Source organism: Schistocerca serialis, chromosome 3, assembly GCF_023864345.2.
Source record: "Schistocerca serialis cubense isolate TAMUIC-IGC-003099 chromosome 3, iqSchSeri2.2, whole genome shotgun sequence".
In the NCBI taxonomy this organism is placed as follows: Eukaryota; Metazoa; Arthropoda; class Insecta; order Orthoptera; family Acrididae; genus Schistocerca; species Schistocerca serialis.
In genome coordinates this window covers 46,712,229-46,730,657 of record NC_064640.1, presented here as the reverse complement: position 1 = coordinate 46,730,657, position 18,429 = coordinate 46,712,229, and the positions used below count along the sequence as shown (strand labels likewise).

Sequence of the window (18,429 nt, the reverse complement as noted above, 5' to 3'; positions counted from 1 at the left end):
TTTCTAAAATTTTCACTATGATGTGGCTGCGTTTTCCATTTCCAATGATGTATCCATGATAAGGTAGTGGTGACTCATTAGATGCTCTGCCTAGTTTATGCTACAATTTTTTTCCAGTCAAAACTACTGTGGAATTCTAGGTGTAACACCTCTCTCTCTCTCTCTCTCTCTCTCTCTCTCTCTCTCTCTCTCTGTGTGTGTGTGTGTGTGTGTGTGTGTGTGTGTGTGTGTGTGTGTGTGTGTGTGTATGCCTAACTATGCCATAGTGCACTATGTTTTGAAGGATTGTTACTGTATGAGGTGATATAAGGTAATGTAAATTGAGTAGGTAGAATGTTAATATTAGAAATTCATGGGTTTTGATGTGCAGCTTTTGCTATCCCCTGATATTGTTGTGACTTGCCGATCTTTCAAAGTGCCGCCGCACAGTTACACACGTCCTCTACATGCGGCGCTGTCTGCTAGCCATGCAGCAGCAGCGCCACCTAAGCGGCCAGCCAGCCAGTGGCCGCTAAACTCGGACTCAGTTATGATTTGACTGTTAAAGTGACACACGTCTTACTCTGTTTACTTGATCTGTGACTTTCATGTACTGAAATATATTTGTTCAACTTGAAGTTATAACAATTGGCGACAAGGTAGTGAATTTTTCTTTTTCATCGTTGACCCACGTGTTTCCACGGCTACTTTAGAGCAACTCTTGAAAGGTCTAATAGAACAGCAAACGCTTCTCACAAATGCAATTCGTGATTTCATCGCGGCATCAAAAGTGGGGAGTCTCCCGTCGTTGTCTCTACCTCCTTTTCCTCCTTACAACGAGATGGCGGAAGAATGGTCTGATTACGAAAAATGTCTTCGACAGCACTTCTTGGCATTTCATGTCATGGACGACCAAGCATGTAAGTCTCTGTTCCTTTCATGGATTTCACCTCAAATGTAATAGTTGTTGTCGCAATTGGCTCCTTTGAAAGATCCTGCATCTTTGTTCTTTGCTGAAGTGTGCTCACTGCTGTCCGTCTATTTTCAAAAGCATTTGCATGTGGTAGCCTCTCGTGTTGCCTTTTATCATTGTCAAAAACAACTGAGTCAATCCTATTGCACTTGGGCTGCTGATCTTCATGGCCTCAGTAGAAAGTGTCAATTTGTTTCTGAAGTTCACAAAGAATCCTATGCCGATTCCATGGTACCGGATGCTATTAGCCGGTCGGCACCCAACAAAGAAGTTAGGCAATGTGCCCTTCAGTTGGCAAATCCGACTCAAGATGAAGTCCTATCCATCGCTCAGTATTTTGAAATTTCTCGCACGTCTGGAGCGCAAATAGAAGCATGGGGTGACGTCGGGGAAACACAACCTCTGTGCACTGTTCACGAAGTGTGTGGTGTGTCCCCGCTGGCTGACATGGCCGCAGTACACTCCTAAGCGCAGCCTCGGCCTAACCATAAGCAAACCTCTAAAATATTGCAGCAAAACCCATGGCAACTTCCTTCACGTCCACGGTGTTTTACGAAACATTCACAAGAGGATTGTCCACAACATTGGGCCGTATGACACAAATGCAAAAAAAAAAGGTCATATGTCATCCGTTTGCAACTCCAACCCCATACATGATATTCACGAACATGGCCCTGATTCTGATTCTGTGTTGTCTGTCAATTGTACTTCTTCCCTTTCAGGGAAGTTATTCCTCACGGTCCAAATACCTCGTCGGGATGTTCGCATGCAGGTGGATACTGGTTCTGCTGCCACTATCATCAATTCTCAGACATATCTTCAGTTGGGTTCTCCAATCCTGTCACTTGTCACTAGGCAATTACGGACTTACAATAAACAGAAGATTTCTCTCTTGGGACAATTTGACGCTGAAGTATCTTACAAATCTCTCGTGCACACTGTTTCCATATTTGTGGTCGACCACAGTAACGCGAAGAACCTTTTTGGTTTCGATGCCTTTTGCGTTTTTGGGTTTTCCGTAGATGACTCTGTCAATATTGTCTCTGATGCTATTCCTTATGCTCAATTGGATTCCTTGTTGACGACATTTTCGTCCCTCTTTTCTCCTGGGTTAGGCCGTGCAAACGATTTTGAAGCTCATATCACTCTCAAACCCACTGCTCGGCCTAAGTTTTTTCGGGCTCGGCCCATTCCTGTGGCCCTTTGTGATCAGGTCAGACGGGAGCTGGATCGTCTCACTGCTTCAGGGGTCTTGCTTCCTGTCACTTCCAGTGAGTGGTCCTCTCCTGTCGTTGTCGTTGCTAAGCCAAATGGTCATTTTCGTCTCTGTGGCGATTTCAAAGCCACTGTAAAAGCTCAATGCCTTTTCAACACTTACCCTATGCCTCGACCTGAAGAATTGTTCACTAAACTTGCTGGAGGCCAATATTTTTCTAAACTTGACTTGTCAGAAGCTTATCATCAACTTCCTCTCGATGCTGCTTCCTGAAAGTTTCTGGTCCTTCACACGCCTTTCAGCCTCTATCAATACCAACGATTGCCATTCGGGGTTGCCAGTGCCCCTGCTCTCTTTCAGCGACTCTTGGAACAATTATTGCTGACTGTCTCTGGGTGTATAAATTACATGGGCGACATTGTTGTCACTGGCTCCACCACTGAATAACATCTTCTGAATCTCCGCACACTTTTTCATGTCTTATAGACTGCCAGTCTTAAGTGTAATCTTCAGAAATCACAATTTTTTCAGGTGTCTATCACGTACTTGGGTTTTCAACTCTCTCGGGATGGTATTCGTCCGCTTCAGCAAACTGTGGCTGCGATCGATGCCCTTCCTTGCCCTACATCTGTTAAGGAACTGCAGGCCTTCTTGGTGAAAATAGCATACTATCACAGGTTTTTACCATCTGCTGCTTCAGTGGCTCAGCCGTTGCATCGCCTGTTGCATAAAAACGTGCCTTTTCACTGGTCCGCATCATGTGATGCGGCTTTCCAGAAACTGAAGACTCTGCTGAAACAGGCCCCGTGCCTGGCTACTTATCAACCTGGCCAACATCTTGTTCTTGCCACGGGCGCACCGTTTTTCTGACGGTTCTGAACAACCCATTGCTTATGCCTCCAAAACGCTCACGGATGCCCAACAAAAGTATTCTCAAATTGAAAAATAAGCTTTGGCCATTATTTATGCTCTTCATAAGTTTGGTATTTTTCTCTATGGATCCTAATTCCATTTTGTTACGGATCACAAACCATTTGTTTCCTTGTTTCATCCATCAACGTCACTTCCCGACAAGGCTGCACACCGCCTCCAGCATTGGGCTCTTTACTTGTCTCGTTTCAATTATGAGATTCATTTCCGGCTGATGGCTCAACATGCAAATGCTGATGCACTGTCTCGCCCTCCCATGGGTCCTGATCTGGCATTTGATAGGGACCAACTTTTGTGTTTCCACCTGGATGTTGCCGAGCAGTGGGTTGCGGACGGGTTCCCAATCACTGGGGACCGGCTGGCAGCTGCTACTGGTTCTGACCCTACCCTCTCCCGGGTTTTACGCTGTATTCAGAAGGGTTGGCCAGATTGTCCATCCGCTAAGACTTCTGATCCGCTGCGGAACTACTATGCTTTGTGTTACAGCCTCACGGCTAGGGATGGTGTTATTCTCCTTTCCACCAAAAATGCTTCGCCGCATGTTGTGGTACCTGCGTCTTTGCGTGCTTCGGTCTTGCGCCTACTTAACCCGGGGCACTAGGGTGTCTCCAGCACAAAATCTCTGGCACGCCGTAATATGTACTGGCCCGGCATCAACTCTGAAATTGCACACATGGTCACTGCATGAGCCCTTGTGCGTCACAGGCCGCCGCCCCGAAGTCATCTTTGTCACCGTGGCCTTCGCCTGAGAAGCCCTGGGAGCATATTCATGCTGACTTCGCAGGACCTTTTTTAGGTACTTATTGGCTTCTCGTTATTGACGCCTACTCTAACTTTCCTTTCATTGTCCATTGCATGTTGCCTACCATCGCGGCAACCACCAATGCTCTAGCTCGCATTTCCTCTTTGGAAGGCCTTCCCTCTACCCTTGTCACTGATAATGGTCCGCAATTTGCCTCTTCCGATTTTGCGGATTTTTGTGCCCATCATGGCGTCATACGTGTCACGGCCCTTCCGTACCATCCACAGTCAAACAGTGAGGCTGAACGAGTGGTCCGCACATTTAAGGCTCAGATGAGGAAACTCCTGACTTCTTCTGCTCCTGATGATGCGCTTCTCCAATTTCTGGCTTCTTACCATTTCACCCCTACGGGCAACCACAGCCCAGCTGAGTTCTTACATGGCCGACAACCCCGCACACTAATTCATCTTCTGCGGCCTTCCACGTCATGGCCGCAGGTGCCTTCGCTTGGCCGGTTCACCGCCGGTGACCTTGTATGGGTACAGGGATATGGCAAGTGGCCAAAATGGAGTCCTGGCCACATCTTATGACACCACGGCCGACGCCTGTACGAAATCCAGATGGACACGGGTGTTGCAGTGCGTCATTCGGACCAGCTTCGGCCTCGTGTGCTGGCAACGCCTGTTCCGGATGCCACTACACCACCTTCGGCTCTACCTGATGCTTGGGATTCTGGAATCTGTCATTACTCACAATGCAGTCCTCTCACCATCATATCGGTGCCAGCACAAGCACTAACGCCAACAGGAGACATGCCCATGCAGGAACCAGATGACCATCATCTGTCGGCGCAAATCTACTCGCCTCCTTCTGCTATGGACACGGACACATCGCCCATATCTCCTATTATGACAACCAGACTTGCCGCAATGGGCAGATTAGTGCACAGGGCCCCAGCAGATTCAACCCCCACGTCTCCTATCATCTCGACCTGTCATCATCGGGGACACTTCCGTCCGTACGGGAAGTCTCCTCCTCGAGACTTTACAGCCAGTCAAACAACACCTATGGACATTAGCAATCTACAGGCCACCTCCATCAAGACCTGTACAAAAACTTCAAAGGGGGGAAAAGTGTTGTGACTCGCCGATCTTTCAAAGTGCCGCCATGCAGTTATGCATGTCCTCTACATGCGACGCTGTCTGCCAGCCAAGCAGTCCCCTGCCATTTACACTAAATGAAAACAATTGTAACAGGACCCTCCCACAGCATTAAGGCTCCCACTAGGGCAAACCGTCTTTCACAGCAGTGACTGACATCCTATTGTAAACAATGTGAGTCACCACTCCTCTGAAAGGGGTACGCAACGTACAAGGTAGCAGCAAGTCAAGAAATAAAAACTTCATGGCAGATTAAAACTGTGTGCCCGACCAAGACTTGAACTTGAGACCTTTGTCTTTTGTGGGCAAGTGTTCTACCATCTGAGCTACCGAAGCACGACTCACGTCCGGTACTCACAGCTTTACTTCTGCCAGTATCTTGTCTCCTACCTTCCAAACTTTACAGAAGCTCTCCTATGTCCTTGCAGAACTAGCACTCCTGAAAGAAAAGGGTATGCAATGTACAGGATGGCAGCAAGTCAAGGAATATTTTAAGCAACTGGTTTAAGAAATTTTATTTAAAGGACCCCAGTCAAATCTTTACAAGTTTGCTCCCAAAGCAAATTCCGTAGTGCATACATGACACAAGCTGCCTGCCTTTCAGAACCAACGCAGTTCCGTCCAGTTAACGCTGCTGACAAGAGATGCCCTCAGCCCTCTGCTGAAACTGCTAGCAAATTCCCACCATTGGTTTTGGCAAACAGCGTGGGTGGGATACAGGTCACATGTGTGGATGGTGGAGTATTCTGCAGTGCAGAACATAGTTGCCTCACTCTCTTGTGATACAGACCTCAAACAGAACTGACATCTTTCATGGCAGGCAAAGCCACCAGTTCTACGTTTCATGATTGGCCATCAGCGTAAGTTAACATGAACCACCTCCCCTTATGCTGCCCATTTCAATTAGTAGTTCACCCTCCTACACTGGCCTAAACCTGGTAACTTCCAACCCTAGGCATGCCCCTTGTATACTCTAAATTTGAATATATTCTCTTTATTTTACCTAATATCCCGTTCTGTCATTTAATGGCAGCAATGGATGTCCACTTACAAGACCTGACGAAATGATCTGCTGTATGTTGAATTCGTAAGCTATATGTAACAACCTTTTCCCCTCACCCTGCCCATGTACATATCTGCAGAGCACAGGTGAAAAACAAAACAGACATTTGATGAAACATATGTGGACAGGCAAGAAAATACAAAGTATAGGATTACAGATACACCAGCAAGAGAATGCAGAGTATAATTACAAAAATTTCCTTTTGTTTATTTAATTTCCCCATATAGTATCAAAATGTCAACAATAAATAAATTGCATAAATACAGAATAGGCATAATGTTAACTATTTAGACATATCCCTTTCATGAATAAGAGTTTGTAAATTTGATTAGTCAGAGTGTGTTTTTCCCAAGAAACCACTCATAAAAAGGGGGGAGGCTCATCTTATATTCAGGGTTGTCTTATACTCGAGTATATACCGTATTTTTCACTCCGCATAGGAGTGTGTGTAGAACTGAAACTTCCTAGCTGATTAAACAATATGCCAGACTTCATCTGTAAGCTAGCAGGCATCTTGTGTGTTCTTTATGTGTCTATCAGTGACTCAGCACCTAAATTATTTGGTGCGTTAATATCTTTACTTATTAAATTACTCATAATGTTCTTACTAGAGCCCAGATTTTCATGCACTGTCAAATAGTAAAACATGCATACATTCATGCAATGTCATATCATTAAATACGCATAATAAGGCAGATAAAGAATTACAATATGTGACAGAAAATGATGTTTCTATGTCGCAAGGAGTGACAGATGCATATTTAGGTGAAGATATTTTGGACAAAGTCTGATGAAGTTGATAGTTCTTTTACACTTTTGCTACAAAATATTTTTTGTCTTCTTTGAAAACTCAGAATCAGGATATGATCTGATAACTTAGTTATCTTAAAAACACCAACACCCACTTCTCCACAGAATGACTGCAAAGATTTTTAACCTTTACAATAACTGTCCAGGACTCCATGTGTGATTTGCAACATTGGTATTTCCAAAGGAAAAAGCACAAAATTTGATTTGAAGTAAATATGGTCTTGCTTCAGATCTTTTCCTTGAATATCACTACTGTGTCTTTATTGCAAATTGTATTAGTGACGTCAAAAACCTACAGCCCAAAAATGAAGCAAAAATCCTACATTGCAGTACCTTAAGGCTTTTCAGAAGAATGAAGGAAACAGATGTCAATTTCAGTAGATCTGTAGGAATTCAATGTCTCTTACCGACAATGTAACCAAAATTACCACAGTAAAAGATGACAGCGTTAATCCAGGTACCCCACCTGGTTAAAAAAGGTTGTGGGGGCACAGCTAAATCTGGAAGAAAATCTCCAAATCCTGCAACATGGACAAGTGCTTTTACGAGTACCTTCAATTGGAAAAAAAGGGCAGCATATGACTTAATGCTGTCAGCAGTTTCAAACCATTGTTTTTTGTGATTCAATTTTCCTTGTTTGTATCACTGTTTGTAGCAGTGTATTCACACAATCAGATGTTAGAGTATCATTTCAGTTACATGATGTAGCGCATGGGGCAGCAATGTCTGACAGTTGAAGTTATGATAAAAATATTTAACAGCTTTCCCAGAATTCATCAAATATGGAGCAGCATTGTGCAACAACAATAATAACAATAATAATACCCTTTTTTAATTTAATTTTATTGGTCCAAAGTATATTCACTTCTACCGAGCTGAAGCAGGGCACTTGAGCTCACTATGAAGTTTACAAACTGGAACAAATTCACAGAATTGCTTATGTTCTGCACCTTGGCGTACTTCATATGAAAGAATCTATAAAAGATGGTGTCATGCACGTTACTGGAAAAAAAGGTCATAAATGTGATATAACATGCATTACAAGTGTCCCAAATCATACCATCTTCAAAATATACATTTACCCAGCAAATGGCCACACATGCAAAAATTCATGCAACTTGTGTTACACGAAAATCTGGACTCTAGTTATTATACACTTGCCTTGGAAAGTGAATAACTCTCACAGACTCATAATAATTTGAAATAAAATCATCTGAATAAGCAGGAACATTCACATGCATACTTTATAGTTATAGAATTAATTAATGCTGACTCCCAAACTTCACATTCATTTCTTCCTAACAATTCCATTATGACAAATATCAAACAAACCCATTGAGAAGTATAACTAATATTTGACTGGATCTGAGAAAAATTATATCTGCACAGTATACAAAGCACAGCTCACAGCATTACCCCGTCAATATTAATAGAAATCACATAAGCGAAAAACTAATTGTGAACATGACTACAGCATAGGTATAGTGAATATATACCTGATTCATTGTCATCTCTGTGCCACCAGCTAGGTTTAATATATTTCTTCTGTCTAGGTGATTCAGCATATGGTTCACCTGTTAGAAAATACAACACTGGTCAATGTAACTAAGCAGCTATCAAGAACATTTTGTAACTTTTGTAAACAAAGGAAAGGAAAAGAACGCAATATCATAGCCATGTGACTGGCAGAAATGAACACTACCTGGTGCAATTTATATAAATTAGGATTATGAACACCAAATCATGACCATCATCATCATCATCTACTACAAGTTAAGCTTTCAAAACACTGTAGAAATTACACCACTGGTCAGAATGGCATCAAATTGCTATGGAATATTATCAGAGAAGAGGGAAATCATATAGCAGAAGAAAAAAATAGTGTGAAAATTGATCAATAAATGGTGCTGTATGGCACAATACGTCAATGAAAACACCTGTCATGTGCACGACCCATTGAAGTTGGTATAAACATGACGGGTATATGGAAATTCCTCCTTTCGCATGTGCAACGTTTGCCATGACTGTTTCAATGCAGGATTGCGCTCTGCTTCTATAACTGTATTACATGAATGATGACTGTGCACCAATGGCTCTGCAGAAGTTCCAAACCCTGAAGGGATTAAAAAGGGCATGGTCTGATGACTGCAGTGGGTCTGGAGAAAATGATTCAGAAATTAGAAAACAAGGATTATTTTGGTGTGCAACGTGGTAGAGGGAGGAAATGAATTGATTAGACATCAGAGGAAGCAGTGGTCACAGCAATGCGGGAGGAGACAATTGGTGGTGTACAAACGTGTAGTGCATGGAGAATTCCCCAAACGCTGGACATACAAATGAGCATGATGCGTGAAAACTTATGACACATCCTTCTTTGTTATCCATTGGAAATTATCCATGTCCACAAGTTGCTTCCTGTTGACCTGCCACAAAGAGAGAACTTTGTTTTAGAATTTCTTGCTCACATGGAAGTGGACAATGATTGGCTGTGGAAGATTTTATGCACAGATGAAACCCACATCCATATGGCAAGATATGTGAATACAAAGAATTGTCAAATATGGTCAACGGAAAATCCACACACAAATCAACCACAACCACTTCATCTTTAAACAGTCACTGCGTGTGTGGTGATGGTTTACAGCATCATTTTATTTACCATAGCGCAAATTGTTTTCGAAGTGACAGGAGCGTCAGGTCCTGTTCCCTGTACCATCACTGGTAAGTGCTGTGAGTGTCTTGTGTGCAATGATGTCATTCCAGCTCTCCAACAGCGTGGATGTGTGAATGGGATCATGTTTATGCAAGATGGCACCCCTCCGCACATTGAAAATCCAGTTAACCAGCTGCTGAAGCGCTATTTCAGAAATGCTAGAATTATCAGCCTTCATTTCCCTACAGCCTGGCCATCCCGATCGCCTGATTTTAATCTGTATGACCTTTGGCTGTGGGGCTATCTGAAAGATGTCGTGTTCAGTGTTCCGATTGCCAACTTTGCTGCACTGAAGGCACACATTGTGGAACACATCCTGAATGTGACACCAGAAAGGCTTCGATCAGTTGTGGAAAATACTGTTTCTCTATTTCAACTCCTTGCAGAAAACGGTGGACAGCATTTTGAACATGTTTTATACCAGTCACACAGAAAGTAATAATCCAATTTGATTTTGACTCATGCTTTCTATGCAGTTTTTGCCTCAGTACAGTTAAAACTCGATTTTTCCCATCTGATGTGATATGACCTTGCCATGTTGGATGGGATTACGTAACTAAGAGTATCACACCCGTAGGCCCATGCACATTGAGTAGCACAATTTGTTCAATGTCAAACGTACACCTTAGGCATTGTTGTGTGATTCATTTGTCATTTGTAGTAGAGCATCATTAAATTATGAAGCTTACAGTGCCGTCTATTGCTGCATTTTGTACTATTTATTTTTCTTCTGCCATATGTTTTCCCCTCTCTCCAATAATATTCTGTTGCAATTTGATGGCGTTATGACCAGTAGTGGTATTTCTGCAGCAGTTTGAAAGTTTCACTTTAATTACAACAATCCTGTACTACTACTACTACAGTTCTATTCAGTTAAGTATGATCAAGTGCATCATCACAATTACAAATGCCCAATGAAGTTACCTACACTGTGGTTTTCATAAAGATGAAGTGGTGCACAAGTTGAGGAGGCTACAGACTCATTGTTTCTGAGAAACTTCCCTTTGTCCATTACTGCACGTTTCAACAAATACTACAACAACCAGTTAATTCTACAGCGCCATCTTCTCCTCACAATGCCATCTGTCTCTAGGGTATGAGGGCTCAGGACAAATTTTTGTATTCTAGTGAAAAAATCTATAAAAAATTGTCAGTGGATATCAGGCTGGAAACAGAACATTCCCAGTTATTTATGAACAAAGTAAAAGAATGCTGGATTAATAACTATTACTAGAACTTACCAGAACACTTGGCTTCAAGAATGTGATTCTGTATAACTCAATTAATTGTGTTAGATAGATCTTGATGTTGTCAGTATAAGGAAAGCTGACAAGGGTCTGTGTGAAGTTAGATAAATGCTTTCTTTGAATTATTAAATAGTAACGGGTCCTTAGTACTATTAGGGGTAGAGGTGGAAGGGGGAGGGTGGGGATGTGTGAACAAATCTAGAAGTAATTACCGTAACTGTACATGTGAATAGATAGGTCTAGTCCTAGTCTGCTGTCAGTATATATAACTATCAGCATGGGATCCACCAGTATGAAACACAGATGTGAACTTGTAGGCTGCCACCTTTCCAAGCTGCTGGCGACAACATCTCAGATATGCAACGTAAACTGTTTAACCACAACCATAACAAAACTGTATTTGTTGTCAACCACATCTCTGACAGCTGCCACAGTCATACATGTCACAAGTCTTGCCACTGGAGGTGCAACAGGCACTGCAATTAGTGCCATAGCACTGAGGGTGATTGCCACTCCCTCAATCACGGCTCTCATTGCCCAGTGCTGTCAGACACAGAGACTTGTGTACTAGTCTTCACTCTGAGTGCTGCCCGTGTTCACCACAGTAGCTGCTGATGGGATATTTCTGAGGGAAGGTATTTATCATAGAAATGTAACCCACCCCCTCTCTCTCTCTCTCTCTCTCTCTCTCTCTCTCTCTCTCTCTCTCTCTTCCTTCTCTCTCTTTATTAACAAGAACTGTGAACTGTACCCAATTAGCGAACTGTGGAAGGACTGTGTACATGTGAACTGTAAATGGCTAGAGAACTGCATAAGAACTGTGATAAATAGGCTATGAACTGTGTTTGAATTGTTGTTGAGCTTTTGTTGAACTATAATAATCGATGACACTAAATCAAATATTTTGTTGCTATGAAAGTGATGTTAGTGTAAACCAGGAATAGGAAGGGCTGATGCGCTAAGTGAATATAAGTTAATGTTGTGCGCATGGCTGATGGGATTACATTGTAAATCATTACTTAGAGATTCATCATGCTACAAGATGGTGCAGCGTGCATAGCAGCATGAGACATCCATGGTCAACATGTGCAGTGACAGCACATAATGGTGAGTGCAGTTAGCATTATAGGGCACATCTGATGTGTCTGTTTCAGCACACAACAACAGCAGAAATGCAGCTAGGGGTGCAGCCAACAGCTGTGAGAATCAGCAATAATACGTCAAGGAAGAAAAGTAGATTAAGTTGCTTGCACATAGCAGTCTTAAGATTTGTAATTGCAACATCAGTAATAGTAAAATGTCTGGATAAAAGAATCGAGATGTGCTCTTGGCTGTAGAAAAGGAATTCAGTCGCAGAGCAGTAGGGACGAGATGGTGGGTCAGATACAAATAAATGGTAGTGAAATCAAATATGGGTTTAATTTTATGTCAGATTCAGTCAAAAATAATTTTAGTAAAAACATAGATCCAGACTTTGGTGTTAAATCTGAAATAGAGAATTAAAAAACCAATAATCTCACTGAGAATTTTGAAGTAGCCATGAACGATTTCAATGGTAATGTAGAATTAATTAATACTGAAGACAATAAAAATGTAGATTTAGTGGCAAACAATGATAATGTAAACCCAGGATGTGTAGTACCTAGTCAGAATGAAGTGATTGACTGGAATGACGATATCAGAGAAAATGACTCTGATGTCAACATTTACTAATGAGCCAACAGATGAGTTACATACATTAAGTTATCATACAGCATCAGCTGACACCTCACCAATTCAGTATGATGATCAGTATATGATGTCTATGCAAAAATTAATTTTGCAAGAACAAAAAGTAGCACAAAAGAAAACAGATAATGGATTAAAGGAAATAAATGTGGGAACAGCACAACTTAATACTAAGTTTGTTGCACTGGAACAAACAGTTATAAACTGTGAAGTGAAAACTGAAGGATGCTGCAAGAAACTAGATTATGAAAAATAAGAATGGGGTAAGAAATTATAAGTTTGTAAGTCAGAAATTAATAAGTAGATTGACCATGAAATCAAGGATTTGCAGGATCAAAATGGAATAACACAAAACAACAATTAATGACATTAATAACATAAAGCAAGAGCAAAGCAAACCTAACAAAGCATGTAATGATAAATGTAGAATATACTGTAATAATTTATAAAGTATCAATAATGACCATGAAATACTTAGTCGTAATATTTCACATGCAGAATCTTCTTGTAAAGGCAACACAAGTCTGATTCAGTGAAAACTGAGAAAAATAGTGCATAAAGCACTTCCTGAGATGCAATACAAAACAGAAAATGAAAGTAAACAAAAGTCCAACTTTGGTGTGAACAAGAAATAAAAATACATATTGTTCATGCATGTGACACAGAAAATCACCCCAATGTATATAAATAGCATCATTTCTCTCGTAAGGGAACTATACACCCAGTAGCCTTCATTAGACAGTTAGAGGGCATCTTGCCTGAAAACACAGCAGAACAATAAAAAATCAAACTCGTGATGAGTAGGTTCGAAGGAGAAGCAAAATCATGGGGAACAGGGGTCAGCAACACATGTAAAATCATATAAAGAATTTGTTGAAGCATAATTGAATAAATACTGGTCTTGCAGCACACTAAACAGAGTGAGGGGTGAGGTAGTTGCACAAAAAAGGTTACATAGTGAAAATGTCATTATACCACAAATTAATAGCAGTAAGGTACTAGGGCTGGGAAGGGAAAATTGGTACAGCTGATTCATGAAAGTATATGGGGTGGATCTCCGGCCACACATGGTGAAATACCTGTTGTCATAGGTACGAAAAGCAGGTCTTTTTAGGATAAATCCAGACAACAGGTTCCCCTGTCTAAAAAGTATCTCAAGAACTTTAAAAAATGCTGAAACTATCACTCACAAGAAAGATTTTAACACCTCCAAAATCACATACACAAGATAGGAGGAGGAGATTAATGTTTAATGTCTAGTTGACAACGAGGTCATTAGAGACGGAGTGCAAGCTCGGGTGAGGGAAGGATGGGAAAGGAAATCGACCGTGCCCTTTCAAAGGCACCATCCTGGCATTTGCCTGAAGCGATTTAGGGAAATGACGGAAAACCTAAATCGGGATGGCCGGAGACGGGATTGAACCATCGTCCTCCCGAATGCGAGTCCAGTGTGCTAACACTTACAAAAGATGTCACAAAGAAAAACAAAACAGAGTGAGAGGTGATGTAGTTGCAGAAAAAAGCTTTCATGGTGAAAAAGTCATTATGTTACAAATTAATAGGAGTAAGGTACTAGGGCTGAGAAGGGAAAATTGGTACAGCTGATTCATGAAAGTATAGGGGGTCAAATACCTGTTGTCACAGGTAGGAAAAGTAGGTTTCAGCAAAAATTCCCTAAAACAAATATAATACCAGTAAATAGTGTTGCACTAAATACTATGTTGTTACTTCGAACCACAGATAATGATGTCAATAAAACTGTCCAACAAAAAGAAAAAACTCAGTAGGCTTAGATGAAGTACCAATGTGTGTACTGAAACAATACATAGGGACTATACAAGGCCCCTTAACAAATATAATAAATGAATCCCTAAACATTAGAGACATTTCCAGAGCAGTTAAAACATTAAAGAGATGTACCTCTGCTTAACAAAGGTAATGCAGAATACATAGAAAATTACCAGCCCATTTCCCTGCTGCCAGCATTCTCAAAAATATTACAAGCAATTATGAAAGACAGAGTAATGAATTACCTGAATAAATATAATCTTTTAAGCAAATCACAGGTTGTTTTCCAAAGTGAGAAAAATACGGATTCAGCCATAGTAGAATTCACAAAAGTTGTACTTGATGCTCTTGATAAGGATGAGTGTGTCACAGGAATATTTTTGGATCTTTCTAAGGTGTTTGATACAGTCGACCACAAGATTCTATTAAATAAATTAGAAGTAATAGGAATAAGAGGGGTACCTAATGACTGGTTTAGGTCATACGTAACAGATACGGTACAAAGAGTAGAGATAACACATACTTCAAATAAATCTAAACATTTGGTAAAACATTTATCAGAATCAAAATACATTATTATAGGAGTTGCACAAGGACCAATACTGTTCCTGATATTCATCGATGACTTTCCCAGTAGTGGTACTCCTGTTGCAAAAATTCTCTTCACTAATGACAGCAATATATATTACAGTCACTGAGAAAACAAGAGAACTCCTTGCCGAGAAAGCAAATTAAACTCTCAAGGAAGTTTATGATTGGTCAATAAGCAATAAAGTGTCATTGAACATACAGAAAACTAATGCCATGAATTTCAGTTTGAAGAGGAAAAATGACAATGTTAAATTAAATGTAGATGGCACCTCTATAGACTGTGTAACAAATGCAGAATTTCTAGGATTGAATATTGATTCTCAGTTGAAGTGGTGTGAACACACAAAGGTACTTGCAAACAGAATGTTATCAGAGTGTTATGCCCTTAGAATCCTATAATCAGTGTGTAACATGCAGTGTCTTTTACTTACATATTATTCATATGTATACTCAATTCTTAGCTACGGCATTCTGTTTTTGGGGAACAAATGTACAAAATATGAACACAATTTTCTAACTCCAGAAATGAGCCATAAAGATAATAACCAAAACTACTACTTGGGCTCATTGTAGAGATCTGTTCAAAACACTGGGGATTTTAACTGCTCCATGTGAATACATTTATCAGTCAGTTGTACACATCAAAAATAACATTGGTAATTACTGCACAAACAGCTCTGCCCACGACCATGCAACAAGAGACAGACTCAACTTACATTTAGAAGAGAAAATAAACATAAAACTCAAAACAGCATTTTCTTCTAAGGAATAAAACTACACAATAAATTACTAAAAGGGATTAAAGAAATTGCAAAAATTCACTTATTTAAAAAGGCAGCTAAAAAGTGCCTGTTATGCAATACATTTTATACATTGAAAGTTTACTTAGAGAAAACAGTAGAGGTTTTATAAAAAAAATATTTATACAAATAAATAATAATAATAATACATGCAACATTCCACATGAAACATCACTTTATGTTTCTTTCCCTTTTTTTTCCTTTCTAGAAATACTTACCCCCAAGCTACGCATAGCACAATACTAACAACTCTTCCTCTTTCAGAAATCAACATCTCACTCATTATGGAGGGATGCTGACCCAGTTTTCCACGATAGCAAATGGGAAGTAGTGGTACAGAAAATGGCCCACAGATCACCAGTGTGTGTGTGTGTGTGTGTGCGGGGGGGGGGGGGGGGGGGGGGGGGGCAAATCTAATGATTGTCTCTAACTCGAAGTCTGCAAATATATGTGTATACGAATTAGCTTATTTTAAATTGATCTAAACTGGTAAATACTTTGACATGTCCTATATCCTTGTAATAAGAGATCTACAGACGAATAAAGCTACTGCTTCTACTACTACTGCTAGTACTAAGATCCCATACTGAAGTTCAATGGCATCGAGATATTAATAAACACATGATAGTCACTTTCTGTCAGAGACTGCTAGCTAAAAATGGTCAAAAGTATACTGTATTTGGCAATGGGAGAAGAAGTTATCAGTTCACCTCTGAAGAAGCATCATATGGGGGCAGATCAGGTGGTCGGTTATGAGAAAGTTGTGTATGAAGCACCTCATTCCATCACAGGCATACCACCACAAAAAGTTTTACATGAAATATCAATCAATGACATGACAAAATATTATAACTACTACACCACAGTGGGCAATGAAATTCTTTGTATTGTTACGTAATTACTGGTTACCAGGTGGCCAAATTAACTGACTGTTTCCTGCTGTTAGTTCTTCCCCTTCTTTCATTCAGAACCATATCTGTTCCCTTTAACATTCTTCAGTATTATAGTTAAGATGAGAATACTTCTTTGTACTGAATGCGAAAACAAATTATCCAAACAGAATAAACATCTGTACAGAGTGGCAGCCAGTCAAGGAATATTTTAGGGAATGGATTTAAAAAATTTTATTTAGAAGTCCCCAGTCAAATCTGTACAAGTTTTCTCCCACAGCAACTTCTGCTGCACTTATGTGCCAAGTTGCCTGCCTTTCAGAACAAAGGCAGACTGTCCACTTAAAGCTGCTGACAAGAGACACCCTCAGCACTCTGCTGAAACTGCTAGTGAATTCATGCCATCAGTTTTAGCCAATAGCATGCATGGGATAAAGGCCATGTGTATGGATGCTGGAGCATTCTGCAGTGCACAAATCGGTTGCCTCAGTCTGTTGTGATCCAGACCTTGAGCAGAACAGACATCTTTCATGGCAGGCAATCCTCTGGCTCTGCATTTCATAACCGGCCACCAACATAACTTAACATGAACCGCCTCCTCATCCGTTGCCCATTTATTTGGTTGTTCGTCCTCTTAGAGTGGCCTAAACTTGGTAACCTCCTCCCTAGGCATGCTCTTTGTATACTATACATTTGAATATATGCTATTTAGTTACCTAATTTCCTGTTCTGTCATTTAACAGCAACCCTGGATGCCCACTTGATAGACCTGATCATTCAACTTGTTGTACATTGTAGTCGTAATCTGTATATAACTACCTTCGAGCCCTCTCCCTCCCCATGTACACTGGTATCAGAAACATGATTAGTTCCCACCTTTTGGCCCACAGGGTGGTTGTTTACTTTTTGTTCTTGTTTGATTTTGTGTGGTCAGTCGGGACTCACAACTGTTATTCCACTGTGAGCCGAGCCTGAGTGCTGCAGTGGATCAGATACAGTGCCACACAAGATACAGCATCTGCACATACCAGCGTCTGTGGCAATGTGTACTGCCACCCTGTCGCAGCGCACCACTCCAACATGTGCGCACTGACTACACTGAGCTGCATCTCATTGCACAAGTACATGCTGTGAGCATGGCGGCCCCAATTGATTGTCGCTTCCATTGAACCTGTTTACTGTAGTAAATTTCTTATACATGTTTTAAACTCTGTTGTTGTTGTTGTTGTTGTGGTGGTGGTGGTGGTGGTGGTGGTGGTGTTGTTGTTGAAATACTTCATGCTTAGTTGTTGTGAGGAGAAGTTTCTTAAGATATATTTTTGAGAGTTTACGATTAATCTCCAGGGATGTGCAGATAGCACATTGTGTATGATAACCACAGAGTCCCCAGCTGCTCATGACACTTTTTTCCATTTCATTTTCATGTCATGATCCATTCTATTTTTTATTTATTTTTTTTTTTTTTTTTCTTCTCTTCTGTAAGCATCATTTCTGTGATCTGATGAAAGTAGGCTCCTATTCCTTGCTCCACAGATGTGAGCACCTTAAGGGCTCTATAGACCCTATGCCTCCAAACTGCACCTGCAAGGTTTCCAAAATCGTTGGCGCACTACATCTTTTTACCTTGATGAGGATATGTTTTTATTGAAAGACCAGGAACAGACGTGAAATCAGTGTCTAGGCCTTGTAAGAATTGTGAAAAACCATAGAGTCTAATGAACCTGGTATTGCCTATCAGTTTACTATTGGTATTAGGTGACTTGAGGCCCCAAATGCACACACAGTCTTAATTATACAAT

General features: G+C 40.8%; 1 protein-coding gene across 1 annotated transcript in view; it reads right to left on the bottom strand.

The window, feature by feature from the left end:
* LOC126469698 (uncharacterized) overlaps positions 1-18,429 on the bottom strand; it is an 894,140-nt gene that overhangs the window by 549,089 nt on the left and 326,622 nt on the right. Inside the window, exon 11 of the mRNA XM_050096872.1 lies at positions 8,370-8,447. Coding sequence (XP_049952829.1) covers positions 8,370-8,447 — 78 coding nt within the window. The remainder of the gene's footprint in view (positions 1-8,369; positions 8,448-18,429) is intronic.